This window comes from Camelus dromedarius, chromosome 16 (assembly GCF_036321535.1).
Source record: "Camelus dromedarius isolate mCamDro1 chromosome 16, mCamDro1.pat, whole genome shotgun sequence".
In the NCBI taxonomy this organism is placed as follows: domain Eukaryota; kingdom Metazoa; phylum Chordata; class Mammalia; order Artiodactyla; family Camelidae; genus Camelus; species Camelus dromedarius.
In genome coordinates this window covers 18,826,300-18,842,109 of record NC_087451.1, presented here as the reverse complement: position 1 = coordinate 18,842,109, position 15,810 = coordinate 18,826,300, and the positions used below count along the sequence as shown (strand labels likewise).

The 15,810-nt window shown below is 48.9% G+C and overlaps 1 protein-coding gene and 1 non-coding gene across 3 annotated transcripts; one reads left to right on the top strand and one right to left on the bottom strand.

Moving 5' to 3' along the window:
- Positions 1–5,386: 5,386 nt before the first annotated feature.
- Positions 5,387–9,747, top strand: LOC105103051 (asialoglycoprotein receptor 1). Of its 2 annotated transcripts, none has more exons than XM_064495155.1 (9): positions 5,387–5,665; positions 6,781–6,864; positions 7,938–8,054; positions 8,191–8,286; positions 8,369–8,440; positions 8,661–8,747; positions 8,843–8,994; positions 9,070–9,176; positions 9,316–9,747. In XM_064495155.1, the coding sequence occupies exons 1-9, from the start codon at positions 5,569–5,571 to the stop codon at positions 9,470–9,472; spliced, it is 969 nt and encodes a 322-aa protein (XP_064351225.1). In that variant the 5' UTR covers positions 5,387–5,568; the 3' UTR covers positions 9,473–9,747. The 2 variants fall into 2 exon arrangements, with proteins under 2 accessions (XP_064351225.1, XP_010994868.1); XM_010996566.3 differs by lacking the exon at positions 5,387–5,665 and adding an exon at positions 5,853–6,517.
- A 2,731-nt stretch (positions 9,748–12,478) lies between these two features.
- Positions 12,479–12,551, bottom strand: TRNAA-AGC (transfer RNA alanine (anticodon AGC)). The gene has a single exon. It is a non-coding gene; the product is annotated as a tRNA-Ala (tRNA).
- Positions 12,552–15,810: the final 3,259 nt, after the last annotated feature.

The following is a 15,810-nucleotide window of genomic DNA, read 5'->3' as shown; positions in this document are numbered from 1 at the left end:
CTCCTTACAGGGAAGCATGTTAGCAGTTTGGGATGTGGCCTTCCAAGTCTATAAAGAGCTCTTCCCTGGCCGTTTAAGGAGTCCGTGCATGCTTGAGTGGAGAGGCTCACTGGCTTCCCACACAGACTGGGGTTCAAAGCCTGACTCCTCTTCCCCACCTGCCTCTGTTTCTTTCAACCAGTGCTTATTTTGATCGTCCTTGGTGCCAAGCAGTGTGTGAAATGCTGGGAATGTAATGTCCCTGCGCTCAGGGAACTTGGGGTCCACCCAGTGGGGCAGCAGACGGTAGGAAGTAAAGGTATGCAGGTAATTTAAGATAATGATGCTGCGACTGAGAAAAGAAAGTGACCGCTGGATGTGAGTCCTTGCTAGGCTGGGCAGGGGAGCCTCTTCTTGGAGCAACATTTGAGCTGAGACCTGAGAAATGTGGAAGCTCGGGGTGGGGGAGTGTCCTAGGTAGAGAGGGAAGCAAAGTAGGAGGAAGTTTGTAACGCGGGTGGACAGAAGGTCACGGGAGTCGGGCAGGGTTGGGGGAGGGAGATGAACAGTTGAGTTGGTTCAGAGAAGTCAGCAAGGCCACAGGACCTTCTGTGGATGTTATAGATGCCGTGAAAAGGCCTGTTGGGCTGGAACTGGGGAGCAACCCCGGTGCCACAGTTGCTGATGGAGAAGGTACGCTAGGGGGCAGTAGAGAGCCAGGTAGGAGGTGGTTGTGAGGTTCAGGTGAGAGATGTGTTTCTGTTACTGGGCAAAGAGTTTAACTTCTCTGAGCCTCGGTTTCCCTAGCTGTTAAATGGGAATAATAGCTACCTGCCTGGCTGGATTCTTATGAGAAATAAAGGGGAAAATACACATAAAGCCTTTGACACACTGCTCAGTACTCGTTAGAAAGTGGTAGTCATGATTGCTTCTGGCCTCTTGATTGATCTTTTCTCCGTTGTTGGGGAAACTTGAGAGTTAAATAAAACTTGGAAACATTTGGAGTTTTATAGTTTTCTAAAATTTTCACCCTCTAAGTCAAAGTAGGAAAGAGGAGGTGCTGGGTCACAGGATCCCGGGTGTCCCAGCACTGAAAAGCTGGGTGTGCCTGGGTGGAGACCGTGGATCTGAGGAGGAGAGAGCCAGGATGGAGAAAGCCTACGGGAGATGGGGTGGGGGTGCTCTGGCCCCGCCCACTCCGCAGGCAAGTTCTTGCCCAGCCCCAGGGAGGGGATGTTGAAGCCCTTGGGTGAGTTTATGGTTCACATTTTGAACTTGTGCACAGTGGCCCCCTCCTTCCTGCTCAGAGCCCCCTCTTTTTTTTTTTGCTGCCGCTTGTTCTGAGCCTTCCAGCCCGAGTGCATCTCCTTAACCTCTCCTGCCCCATCTCCACCCAAGCCCAAGCCAGCTGCTAGATCTAGGGAGCCATAAGTCACCCTCTTTGAAAGGTCAGCACTGAGCCTCCTCTTTGCCCCTCTGCTCATTTGTTCAGTCGCCTCTTCTCAAGGTCTGCTGTGTCTGTGGCTCTGCAGCCCGGACGGTGCCGAGAGGCATGAGGTGTAGTCCCAGTCCTCTGGGTCTGGGGCAGGAGGGGAGGCAGGCTTACTCCAAACATGAGGTTGAAAGTGCTCTGAGAGGTGTGGGCAAGGCCTGCGGGGACTCAGAACTCAGGTCTCCTCCATAGGAGGGGAGGGGACTGTCTTAACTCAGACAATGCCCCAAGGCCCTGATTCTGTCCTGGGGAAGTTGCTGACCACCCTCTGGGATTTGGGGAGAGACGTGCTCTGTTCTCCTGACCCAACCTTCCCCTTTTCCCGCCATGCAGAGGCCCTGGAGGTCTGACTCAGCTCCTGGCTGAGCTGTAAGTGATGAGGCTAGAAGTAGCTGGCATGCGCAGAGCACTTAGTGTGTGCCAGGCACTGTGCTAAGTGCTTTTCCCTCGTTAGCTCATTTAACCTTGACATAACTGTCTGAGATGGGCATTAAACCCACTTTCCAGAGAAGGTGAACTCACATGTGTGTGACAGCGGCCTTCAGGTTCTTTCTGCTGCACCATCTTTCCCCTGCCTTAACGTCCTTCCTGGGGATCTCCAGCCATCAGCATCCTTCTTTCACAGCATCCATGTGCCCCCTTCTCTCTACCCACCCCTTCTCTGTTCCTCAACTGCCCAGGCCTCCCCCTCCACCTGCCTGAAGAGCACTTCCCTCTTCTTGCCTCACCCTGATAGCAGCCCCAGCACCCTTTCTCCTTGACCATCTTTTTTCAATCTGGTGTTCGGGTCCCCAGAGCTGGCCCCAAGGGTCACACCCACTTTGCATCTTGTATGACTTGCCGTTGTTTTGAGGCTCCTCTCCTCCCACGCGCGGGAACTCCGTCCTGCGCTGCTTTCTTTCCACTGTGTCCTCATCACATGGCACTTTGTCACACCTGGGCCACACCCACGACTCTGCCTTCAGTGCCACCAGACCAGAAGTCTCTGAGGTCTCCAGGAGCCTTCTGGACCCTGGCCAGGTGCACTGCTCTCCACCGCCCCCTTCCCATCCCTTTCTTCGCCACATGTGCGGCCACCACCAGGTTCACTCCATTCCTCTGCAAAGTTCTGCCCATGTGACCTGCCCTCTCTGGCCTCAAGCTTCACTTTCTCACTGGGACCAACTCAGGAGCCTCCTGACCGAGCTCCCTGCCTCTCAGTGACCCACCTCTGACCCATCACCCGCCCCAAAGTCAGACCATTGTTCAGCTTATAGACCTGACCTCACCACTGCCCTGCCAACAACTCTTCAGGGGCCCCTGTTAAGTCTGTAGTCACAGTTTGTAACTTCGTTGTTCAGGTGTTGTTCAGCAGTAAAATGTTTTGGGGTGCGTGTCCCCCAATATATATTCACTCACCTAATAATTTTATCCATGTGGTGGTAGCCAGCCTTCCAGAGGGCCCCCACTGATTATTCTCACCCCCTGGTGTTCGCACTGCCACACTGAGTAACCACTAGGATATTGTGGAGGTGATGGAGCGATACTTCTGATGCCAGGTCGTAAAGGAAATCTGTCTTGTGCTCTTGTGCTCTGGATCTCTTGCTCTGGGGGATGCCAGCCGCCATGCTGTGAGGACACCCAAGCAGCCCTGTGGAGGCGCCCATGTGGTGAGGAGCTGAGGCCTCCTGCCAACAGCCGGCCCTAACTTGCCAGCCATGTGAGTGAGTCACCTTGGAAGCTGGTCCTCGAGCCTCGGTCAAGTCCTCACATGAATGTAGCCCCGCCTGACATCCTGACTGCAGCCTCCTGGGAGACTCTGAAGCAGAACCAACCGGCTCAGCTGCACCAAGATTCCCGACTCTCAGAAACTAAGTGAGATGATGACTATTCCTTGTCTTAAGTTGCTCAGTTCGGGCGTGATCATTTTACAGCAGTAGATCACTGATACACAGGTACCACTGTACAATTCTATCAGGTACATTATAAAACAGATCCCCAAGCAGAAACCTAAAGAAGAGGGATAAACATGTACATAAGTAAGGTTCTAATGTTTTGCCACATTTAATGGATGATCTTATGACCCCCAGGGGTGTATTTCCCCCCACTTTGGAGATCTCTGAGCTTCCGAATGACATTCAAGACGCCTCACCCTGAGATTCCAGGCCCTTCTCAGGGTGGCCCAAGTTACCTCTGCATATTTCTCTCCCTCTACTTTTTTCTCTTCCCGAAGTCACTTGCTTGTTTCTACTGAGAAAATCCTTCCTGTTTTGCTAGGCCAGCATCACAGGCCTTCTCCAGGGAACCTTTCTCCATCGCCCTGGAGGTGGGATTCCTGGGTTTGGCGCCCAGCCTCTCTGAATTGCTCTCCGCACATGCTCTGTATCCCCAGGGCAGGTGTACTCAGAGGGGACAGGGTCACTTTGTGTGAAAAGGCAGAGTTCTAACAGTGGCCCCCAAGATTCCACACCATCATCCGGGGCACCTGTGAACATGCTGAGATAGCACTCCCACAATTGTTATGTTACAGTGAACCTCACAGATGGCTGTGTATGTTGTACACCCAGTGTATTGTGTCGTTTGTCTGGCTTTCTTCATAGGGTTTTATCACCTGACTCCCATGCTAGAGTTGTGTATGTTGTGTAACCAGTTGACCTTAGGACAGGAAGATTATCCAGGATGGCCTAATCTAATCCCATGAGCCCCTTTAAAAGCACAGGGGGAGTCAGAGAGATCTGGAGCATAAGGTAGATTTCAGGCACTGTCTTGGACCTTGCAGATGGAAGGGCCGCGGAATGAGGAAGGCAGGCGGCTTCTAGGAACAGAGGGTTGCCCCGGCTGGCAGCCAGCAAGGAGACGGGGACCTCAGCCCTATAGCTGTGAGGAAATGGGTGCTGTTAACAACCCAAATGAGTTTAGAAGCAGATTCTTCTCCTTTGCCTCCAGAAATGAATATGGTCCTGCCAGCACCTCAAGCTTGGCTTTGTGAGACCCTGAGCAGGGAACCCAGCTGGGGTTCTGCTTGGACTTCAGCCCTACAGAGCCATGAGCTAACAAAAGGGCACTGTTTTAAGCCACTACGTTTGGGGTGTGCTGTTAGTTAGCAATAGAAAATGAACACAGGGTGCTCTGTCTCTGAAGACCTTGCGCAATTCAAGGTATATATTCTTAAAGGGTTAAATGTAAGGCATTCTCAGAGCGCATACATCCACCGCCATTGTGCATAGTTTTGTTTTTGGCTGTTTTGGTTTCTGAGGATTCTCTCTGGTACTGTACAAGGGGCTGGCTTATAAATCAGCCACTCAGGGTCCCGTGTGGTTTGTCTAGCTTTCTTCACAGGGTTTTTATCACCTGTGGCTCCCACGTCAGAGCTGTTGGCTTCGGGTGTTTTTCAGCACTGGTCCAAGCCCTGCTCCCTAATCAATGGGTTCGGGAACGTGGTTACAGGGTAGAACCAGCTTTCAAGGACATCTTATTCCAGTGTAAGAGGCGAACAGAAGGACGCACAGATCACGTGTAGACCTTTCGGCCATTTTACAAACTGAACACAACACACCCCTGCAACCAGCGCCCAGACCAAGAAGTGGAGCGCTTCCATCGCCCGGAAGCTCCCTTCCCGTCTCTGCTCCCGTAAGGGTGACCACTTCTGACCGAAACGGCGTAGGTGTGTTTGTCTGAATAAACCAGATTGTGAGTGAGCATATGAGGAAAAGCCAAATTAACAGCGCAACAGTCACCAAAATTCCTGGCCACAGTCCCAGCGCATGCAAGTAAAACAGAGGTTTTCAAGAAATAGACCAATGAGGGCGCCCCAGGCCTCCTTATTTTATGTGAGGGACGTGTTCCTGAATATCTCACATAATGTAAACGCTCATAACTCAAGTCTAGTTTTCTCATTGAAATAACTGTGACATAGGATTTGTGTGACTTCACATTTGGGGCCTAAAGTGAGACTTATTAACATCTTATTAATGTCTTTAAGATTGCCCAGTTTCTAGTTTAGCATAATTCCAATTCACACACTCCTCTCTTAACACATCCCTCCCTGAACCGGCCATGGGGCTGTGCTGTGAGGACGACTGTCAGCCTCTCGGGGACCGCAGGGCCCAGCTGTGGTGATGCGTGCGATCTGGTTCTGGGGGCGGCAAACAGACCCTGGAGTCCAACTGCCTGAATTCCAGTCCTCCCTCTGCTGTTCCTTGCAGAGGACCCTGGGTAAGCTCTTATCCTTCAGAGCCTGGGTTTCCTCACCTGTGAATCAAACAAGGATGTGCTCTGGGGCTAGTGGGAGGAGGTTAAGAATGAAAAGCACACAGAGGTCCGCGGAGCTTTTCTGGCACCAATCCTGGCTGAGTGGGAAAAGCCGGCTGGCCTGCCTGTCCCCCGACTGCCCCCCATGCAGCTCGGAGGACTTTACTTCCCCAGAGAGTGGAGACACTCAGCTTGGAACTGAAGAGTCCGAGGGCTGACCCCAAGAAAGCTGAGCCTAGGCTCATATGCCAGGGTCATAGGCCCGATTGGGCAAGAGCGGAGATCGGCCCCTCTGATCCTGATCAGAGATATTTGGAGACACCAGTGATTCTGGGAAATGCAGAGGCAGGAAGTGAAAGGGGGGTGGGGCAGAGGGGAAACAGCAACATGCACCCTGCCCCTCCTGGCCTTCTCCCCCCTAAACTGGGCCTCGAGGAGTGATGTGACTGAGATGAGGATGAGGATGAGGGACAGACCGGGAGACTCCCCAGTCCCTGGGAAGGAAAGAAGAGGCAACCCATCCCCCGCTCCCACCCCCCGCACGCCCTCTGAGTTCCAAATCCATTTCTACCTCTGTTTACGTCCAAAGTCCTGGGCATTGGAGATGCCAAGTTTGGTGTGTTTGGACACATAGACACTCAGACGCACAGACACACAGACATACAGGGCTCAGGGCCCTCGAAGGGACCCTGCCCCCTCCCCCCGACCATCCAGGGCTGTCTGCACACCCTAATCCTCCAGCCTTCGGCCTGTCTCTTAGCCTGGGATCTGCACAGCATTGAGGGACCTAGGAGTCAACCTCAAGACATTCAGCAAGTAAAAGGGGAAGAAAGGCAGGGGAACCGACTGGGGGTGGGGTGAGGTTGGGGAAGGGATGGGGGGGCCTGTGTCAGGACGGGTGGGGACTGGGTGGGAAATCTTCAGAAGATAGATTCTGGATGTCAATCCTGGGAGGGGAAGGGAGAAAAAACAAAGGACTCCACATAGCTGTTAATAACTTAGAAAGGGACTGGACCCCACACCCCAACTCCATTCAGCCCCAGCCTTAGCCCCTAACCCCAGCCTTGACTTGGTCCCAGGTCCAGCTGGCCCTACCATGACAAAGGAATATCAAGATCTTCAGCATCTGGACAACGAGGAGAATGACCATCAACACAGAAAAGGTGAGGGGACATCTCCCCCCATTTCTCAAAGGCAAGATTATGTGGCCCCCAGCTGTTCCTCTCTGTGCCCCCAGCCTCTCTCTGGGTCTGCCCCACTTACAAGGACCCAGTGGCGTCTGAGCCATCTCTCCTAGGGGAGATGCAGGGCGTAGGGCTGGAATCCCTTTCTTGGTGACACGTGCCCCAAGGCTTCTGCATGACCCTCCTGTCCCTTGCCTTGTCACCCGCTTCTCAGGACCCTGGGGAGGGGGGTGCCCAGGGGCACAGGAGTAACTGGAAGAAGTTAGACAGCTTTCTCCTTTCCTCTTCCAACACCCTGTGAGCCTTGGCCAAGTGTGTAAGTATGTGTGTGGGTGTGTGTATGTGAGTGTGAATGAGTGTGTGAGTGTGAGTGCACAAGGTGTCTGGGATGAGTTTGGTCAAGGGGTAAGATTTCTGTGAAAAGGTTGAGGGGAGGATGAGGCCTTTCTACATCGAAAAACAACCCCCCTTTCTCCTGGGAGCAGGGATGCTGTATGGGCCGCCGGGTTGATGTTCTTGGCGGATGGGAGTGGGCAGTTTTCTTTAATGGGGAAAAGGGCTGTGGGTGAGGATGGAGCCGAGGCCCCCATATTCCAGCTCACAGGACTCCCGGGTGGGAGCAACTTGAGGGACCTGAAGTCTAGTTACTCTGCCTCCTCTCCCTGCGCCCAGCCAACGAGGAGGAGTGGGATTCATGGGGAGAGCAAGAAACTCACTTCTCTCGCCCCACCTGCAAGGCTGCCCAGCCCCAGAGGTCTCCTCCGGCTCGCCAAATACATCCTCCAGGCTGAGTTCATGTGATGCGGTGACTCAGTTCGGCCACTAGGTGTCAGCAAATGCCCAGGGCCTGGTTAGGACTAAAGCAGGTCAAACTTCTCACGGTTCCCCACCTCCAGTTTCCTCGGGATTCTTCGGGTCACCTACCGCCCAGACTTCTTAATCTGTATGTTTCCTCCTAGTCTACTAGAGGAGGCTCAGGCTGCTCCTAGGACCTCAGAGCTGGCCTAGGCTCCCCTCTGTCTCTGAGCCCCTGACGCCCTCTCCTCTTGCAGGGCCGCCTCCTCCCCAGTCACTCTTTCGCCGTCTCTGCTCGGGACCCCGCCTGCTCCTGCTCTCCATGGGCCTTAGCCTCCTGCTGCTGGTGGTTGTCTGTGTGATCGGATCCCAAAGTGGGTTCTCTCGGGGGATGGGCTGGGAAGGGAGCAATATTGGCGGTTGGGGTGGGGGAAGTGGCTGGGGAAGGGCTGGCTGCTGTGATGGTGGACACAGCCTCCTGATTTTGACTTTTTCACAACTTCTGCCCAGACTCCAAGCTGCAGGAGGAGCTGCGGGCCCTTAGAGAGACGTTCAGCAATCTCACAGTGAGCACGGATGCCCAGGTCAAGGCCTTGAGCATCCAGGGTGAGGAGGGCTGGGGGGCAGAGCTAGGAGGGGCGGCTGGGAATGTAGGGACCTTGAGACACTAAACAAGTCTCTCTCCCAGGAGGAAATGTGGGGAAAAAGATGAAGTCCCTGGAGTCCCAGCTGGAGAAACAGCAGCAGGACCTGAGTGAAGGTCAGCGAGGGAGCGTTTGTGCGCATGCGCGAGTGTGCCTTTGCCCAGGATGCAGGGGTCTCTCAGGCCAAACCAAGAAGCCTTGTGGCAGGAGCATCTCTGATTGATCTTCGGCCCCTAGCACAGAGATGACAGAGCCTTCTCAGGCCCTAGTGGTCATAGGGACTTCCTTTCCCTCCCCCACTCTCTTCCTCACTCCCCCTCTGCCGTGTTTCCCCAGATCACTCCAGCTTGCTGCTCCACGTGAAACAGTTTGTGGCTGACCTGCGAAGCCTGAGCTGTCAGATGGCTGTCCTCCAGGGCAACGGTGAGGAGGCGGGGGCACCCAGCCTTGTTTTTCCTAACCACTTCCCCTCAACCTCTCATCTTTCCTCTTCCCACCCTCCCACTTCCCCCTGCCAGGCTCCGAAGGGACCTGCTGCCCAGTTAACTGGATGGATTATGAAGGCAGCTGCTACTGGTTCTCTCGCTCTGGGAAGCCCTGGCCTGAGGCTGCGAAGTACTGCGAGCTGGAGAGCGCTCACCTGGTGGTGGTCGGCTCCTGGGAGGAGCAGGTGAGGGCCTGGGAGGGCTCAGCTAGGAGGCTGGCGGGTCTCAGGAGAGGTCACCACCCCTTCCTCTCTCCCCAGAAATTTATCCAGCACCACATGGGCCCCGTGAACACCTGGATGGGCCTCACCGACCAAAACGGGCCCTGGAAATGGGTAGACGGGACGGACTACGAGACGGGCTTCAAGTGAGTGTGCGCGTCCCGCAGCTTTTCGGCTCTGCTTGTGCCCCATCGTCCCAGCCTGGCAGGTCCCAGGCCGCCGGGCCCTCCTCCAATCGGCTGAAGGTCTGGCCCCCTGGGGCCCGGATCCGTCTGGTCTCTCTAGGAACTGGAGACCAGAGCAGCCGGACGACTGGTACGGGCACGGGCTCGGGGGAGGCGAGGACTGTGCGCACTTCACCGACGACGGCCGCTGGAACGATGACGTCTGCCAGAGGCCCTACCGCTGGGTCTGCGAGACAAAGCGGGGCAGGGACAGCTAGCACCCCCCTCTCCCCCTAATTTATTTCCGCAAAGCCTTTAACTGCCATAGGGGTCCTGGCTTGGGGACCCTCCTATGGGGGGCCTCCTCCACTTTCTGGGGGATTTTCATCTAAGATTTCGAGGGAAGGGAAAGGGTGGTGTCTGAGGCAAGGAGAATAATGTTTGGAGGGGCGGAAATATCGAAACCACGCCACTTTCTGTAGTTTGCAGGTTGTTATTGTCGACTTTTTTTTTTTTTTTTTTTTTTTTTAGAGTAAAAAGAAGAGAAATACACTAAACATTCTGAGTTGTCTGCTTGATGGGGATTAGGAATTGGGAGTGGGCTGGCTGGCACTGGGAAGCCTAGGGCAGGCAGTGATCACCCTGAGTACTGCTGCGCTTCGGGCCAGGTGGCCTGCATTTGTTATTTATGGGCATGTGAGTTAGTCTACTCTCTCAGTCTCAGCTGTAAAATGGTGTTGTTCCTGGTGTTACTGAACTCAGGTTCAGCTGCTCAAGGCTCAGGAATCCAATACTGAGAGACAAGCACTGGGTGAAAGGAAAGATAGCTTTATTGAGGAAGCCAGCAATCCCGGGGAGAAGATGAACTCATTTCCCAAAGAACCATCTCCCCTCGATGATCAGGGGCAAAAGCTTTTAAACGGGAGTTTCAGGGGCTACGTGCAACAATCATCTTGGAACTGGTCATGCAGTAGTCTGATCAGTGTCATCTTGACTGTTTTAAGCACAGTTACTTTTCAGTTCCAGGGTTGGTTTGTTCCCATTTCCTTGAGGCCAGTTCTTGGAATTCTCCAAGCCATAGACTCAGGACTGCTCAAGATGGAGCAGCTTATGTCTTGGCTACAGTCAGGTCGTTACGCAGTTAGCTTTTTCCATTTGGTGGTGGTTTTAGTATCTGCAAAACAACCCAGGAAGATTCATCAGAACCTGGTACCTCTGTCCCTCTGTCCCTCAGGGAGGAACTAAAGAGTCAGTGATTCTTTTGTCCTAGTCATTAACCGCTTAAATTTGCTCTTTTGTGACTCTGGGGAGGCTTGGGAGACCACAACTTTTTTTTTTTTTTTTTTTTTTTTTACAAACAAGAGAAAGGTCACGGAAGGGCTTTTGCACCTGGTAGGGCTCTGCAGTCTCCTGTTGGGTTTCACTGGGACCATCCTACCTCTAGCAATGCCCCCAGGAACAGAACCACCCCAGTGCGATCAGAAGCAGCATCCATAGACAGGTAACAGATACAACATATGCAGAGAGGAACCCATAACCCAGACTCACCAACATGGGAGGAAAAGCAATACCATGGAAGAGCAAACCTAAAACAAATAGGATCTACGACCCAGGATGGAGTGAACGGGACAAACAGATGAAGACTTTATGGCTACTTATGGGTTTATCAACCCAAACTGACCAAGTATTAGCCCACCAATTAAACCTACACTGATTCTAAAAAGGAGCAATGCTGTGACCACAGTAAAATAAGGTTAGAAATGAACACAAAAGTATAGCCAAAAAAAATCAATCAACATCCATTTCTCATCATCTTTCTAGACAACTTTGAGTTTAAGAGGAAATAAAAACGAAACAGTCGAGGGGTTTAGAAATGAACAAGAGAGCACTACATACCGTGACTGTGGGATGTTATGAAGAAATTCGCAAAAGCAAAATTATTTAACCTTAAGGGCATTTATTAAAAAAATAAGAAAGGCTGAATTGAAATAAGCTACATTTTAAATCAAGACACTTGAAAAGAGAATAGCAAAATAGGAGGAACTTCTTTTAAAAAGCAAAAATTAATGCACTAGAAAATAAAAATGTGGATATCATAAACAAAAGAATGATCTGACTCTTGGAAAAGGTAAATAAATATGGAGGAGAAAAAAGGAAACAAACATGACTTTAGAGAGGAGAAAGGTCACAGAAGCACAGATGCAGAGGATGTGATTATATAACACCATCAGATTTGAAACAGCAGAGTAAAGACAGTTTCTCCTACCAGTGTTATAATTTTTAGGTTAATCCCTTAGAAACAGAGCTTATAGCTTCCAAATTTATAAAGGGGAAAAATGAAGGAAAAAAACATAAATCTGAAGGAAAACAGGAAGGAGAGAAAAACAGAACAGGTAAATAAGAAAAATCAAAAGATTAGTTATGAATCCAAATATGTTGCTGATTATATTAAATGCAAAAGACTAAATTATCCTTTGAAGAGACAACTTCCAGACAGAATAAAAAATAAAGTCCAACCATACTCCCAAGACACATATCTAGACAGAGAGGTTGAAAGCGAAAGTACAAAAAAGGTAGGAAAATTCTAACGATGTGATTTTCTTACAAAGTACACTTTATAACAAAAAGTACTAGTAGAGATAAGAGGGTCACTTCCTAATGGTAAAAGGTTTTATTCAACAGGAAGGTATACCAGTGTTAAATACATGCACTGAATAACATGGCCACAAAATACATGAAATAAAAAAGGTGGCACTTCAATTAAAAAAAAATTTGGAAGTACAAGAAAAAATATGCAAATCTATATTCACAGTAGGAGACTGTAATGCCTCTCTCAGTAACTGACAGATCAAGCAGACCAAAAAAAAAATCACTAAGCACAGATGTTCTGAAGGTTGAAATATAATGAGCCAGTGGATGCATTTAGCTGAGCGCACTTGTCAGCTACAGAATACTCATTCTTTTCAAGTACACTGGCACACTTTTAAAAAGTTGAGCAAATACTTGGCCATAAAGCAAGTTTTAAACAAATTTCAAATAGAGAGTTTTCACTATAATGACCAAAAATGTAAAATCCCTATATAAAATATGAGCTAACCCAATCCACTGGTGTATTAAAAGCGATAGCATGTTCAAGTAGCATATATACCTTGAGTAAGAACCCAAAGATGGTTTTAAAAAATAGATTTATTTTATTTTATTTTACTTTTTTGGGCGGGAGGTAATTAGTTTTATTTATTTATTTGTTTATTCAATTTTTTTGTTTTGTTTGTTTATTTTGTAAATGGAGGTACTGGGGATTGAACCCAGGACCTCATGCATGCTAAGCATGTGCTCTACCACTGAGCTATACCCTCCCCCTCCAAAGAGAGTTTAACATCAGAAAAATCTATTAATAAAATAGACATAGGCAGTACAGAAGACTAGATTAATGGAGTCCAAAAGGAAAAAATCACAGGATGCAGAAAAATCACTTGGCGAAAGTTCAACACCTATTTATGATAAAATCTTTTAGGATCTTGACCGCTTCTACATTGTTCCTCTGCTGTTCTCAACATGTGGATTCTATCACATGTTCCAAGACGCCTGTCCTGCTCCAGCTGTGATGCATTCCAGGCAAGAGAAAGGAGAGAAGAGAAAGAGAAAAGTGCATCTACGAAAGCAAACGATAAAACAATACGATCATCCACATGGACAATCAATGGCATCAATAAACAGTCAGCCTAATAAGGGGCTTCAGCAGGTGTATCAGTCGACTATCATCATAATGATATATAAAAAGTAGACAAGAAAAAGACTAAAATCCTTGCCGAATTCATATGTAAATTCAATGTAATAAAAATACAAATCTCAGCTGGATTTTTAAAAGCATCTCAACAATCTTAAAGGAAAAAAAAAATCCACACAGAAGGATAAAAGTCAATTTGGGAAAAAAAAAAAAGCAAAAATTGAGAGAAAGGGAAACTAGACTTACCAGGCATTAGAGTATACTACAAAGCCATGTTCATAAAGACAGTGTGGAAATGATACAGCACAGACAGAGACCAACGGCATGGGAGGCTCAGAGACAGAAATGTGCGTAAACAGGAACTTAATATATAATAAGGGAGGCACCTCAAGTTGGTAGAGGAAGGATATTATTGGGAGAATTGGCTCTCCATATGAAGAAAAAAAATCCATACCCAACAACACATACAAAGATGGATGATGGATAGATTTGAGATCTAAATATAAAAGATTAAAAGTACAGAAGTAATAGAAAAAAAGGAAGGAGAATCTTCTATCTAGGAGTACAGAAGGGCTTCAATGATAAGGCCTCCAAAGCACATACCAAAAAGCCAAAAAGCCAAAAAAGAAAAAAAAAATCAGTGAAATTGACTGCATGCAAATTAAAATTTTCAGCTCAATGACAATGTATCCATTAGGCTCCCAGCAAGAAACAGATGGCCTATGTGAAATGGGTAATTGGAAGATGTTTTAATAAAGAGAGGATTTACAAAATCCTGTGAGCAGGATTAGGGAAGCCACCAAAATAGGGCGGGCACCCAGGTATCCCAGCAGTGGGGAGTTGGTAGCGTCTTCAGGAATCCAGAGAGAGAGGATGCTGCGTGGAGATACAGGAGCTGTGACTTAGTCTGTTGTGACTTCTGGTTGCAGGAGGAACTTAGTCCACAGCCACCTGCCAGGGAGGGAGCTGGGGAGTCAGTATATTCATTTCTCTCCTTTTCCTCCCTCTGAGCTCCTGCCTGGCCTGGAAGCCAGATGGCCAGGGAGCATGCTCATGCAGCCATACAGCCTCTGAAGCCACGGAAAGAGTGGAGAACGGTAAACAGTGGATGTTGAGGACAAACGGAAGACATCCAGCACTGAAGGAGCCCTGAGAGGAAGAAATAGATTGGAAACCTATTAGAGAAGTTGGGAAGCATATAAACAGCAGTACACAGAAGATGGACCCCAGGGGTCTAATGTGCATACGAAGACGTGCTTATAATCACTAGTAAGGAGAGAAACGCAATTTAAAACAAACATCGCTGAGCCATCTCTTTACACTCATTCAATTGACAACAATTAGAGAGGAAGTCAAGTGCTGGCAAGGACGTGGGGGAAATGAGAACCTTATGCCCTGCTGATGGGAGTATAAATTGGAATAGCCATTCTGCAAGGTATTTAGTGGAATTAAGAATGCACATATATCATGATCCCTGCAATCCTATTTCTGGGTATACACACTCTTACTGGTCCACTGAGGCACGCTGCAGAGAGGTTCACAGCAGTGCTGTTTGGGCAGCAGGAACTGGAGGGGACCTAGGTGCCTGCTGATAGCACGACGTGGTGGGTGTGCCTGATAGGCTACTGTCCCACATTTAGGAACAGTGATTAATGGTGCAGTCACTATGGAAACCAGCATGGAGGGTCCTCAAAAATGAAAGCTAGAACTACCATATGAGCCAACTATTTTACTTTTGGGTATATAACCAAAGGAAATGAAATCAGTGTCTTGAAGAGATATTTGCACGCTCATGTTCATTGCAGTGTTATTCACAATAGCCAAGATACAGAAACAACCTAAGTGTCTGTCGATGGATGAATGTAGATATATATATCTACAATGGAATATTATTCAGCCATAAAAGAAAGGAACCCTAATCCTGCCATTTGTGACAGCAGGGATGAATCTTGAGGAAGTTATGCTAAGTGAAATAAGTCAGACACAGAAATACAAAAACTCACTTATGATCTCACTTACACGTGGCATCTAAAAACCTCGAACTCATAGAACCAGAGAGTTGAATGATGGTTGCCAGGGGCGGTGGGCTGGAGGTGGGAGCAATGGGGAGATGCTGGTCAAAGGATACAAAGTTTCAGTTAAAAGAGGAATAAATTCTGGGGACCTAATGCACAGCATGGGGACTAGAGTTAACAATACTCTATCGTATACTTGAAATTTGCTAAGAGAGTAAATCTTGAGTGCTCTGACCACACCAAAAGAAATGGTAACCATGTGAGGTGATGGTTGTGTTAATTTATTTGGTTGTGGGAATCATTTCACCATGCATATATGTGTAAAATCATCACGTTGTACACTTTAAAAAATCACAATCTAATGGATACAATTTCTATTCCTCAATCATATCTCTATAAAGCTGGAAAAAAGACCACAGTGTTTTGCACAGAAAAAAACCCTAGTGACGACATACACACACAATATTATGGATACACCTAAAATCAGCATTGAATGAAAAAACTGAAAAAGAGAATGCTGTCTAGAACACAAGAACACTGATAAAAGTTAAAAGCCTGTGCACACAATCGCACTGCATGCATTTCCAGGATCTACACATTTTCAAGGACATGTCAACTCCATTCAAGTGGTTGTTTAAGGAAGGGAGGAGAATAGGACGAGACCAGGGTGAAGCGTGCGGTGGGGGTGGGGGGTTCAAAATGAGAGAAGAACCTTGAACAGACCGAAACTGAGAGCGTGCCTTGAACTGAGTGGGAGAAGCTCACAGCTCACCTCTGACCCAGAAGGAAAAATGGACGTGCGCGTCTCAGTGTCCACCCTGCCAGGGTCCCTAATGGGGAGAGATGAGAAACAGGACCCAAGATTTGGTGAATC

Bases quoted from the DNA above. Each gene is read 5' to 3' on its own strand.
- LOC105103051 (XM_064495155.1), top strand. From the start codon at position 5,569: ATGCGTGCGATCTGGTTCTGGGGGCGGCAAACAGACCCTGGAGTCCAA. The intron at 5,666-6,780 runs GTAAGCTCTTAT...ACTTGGTCCCAG, and splicing joins TTCCTTGCAGAGGACCCTGG to GTCCAGCTGGCCCTACCATG. The intron at 8,287-8,368 runs GTGAGGAGGGCT...TCTCTCTCCCAG, and splicing joins CAAGGCCTTGAGCATCCAGG to GAGGAAATGTGGGGAAAAAG.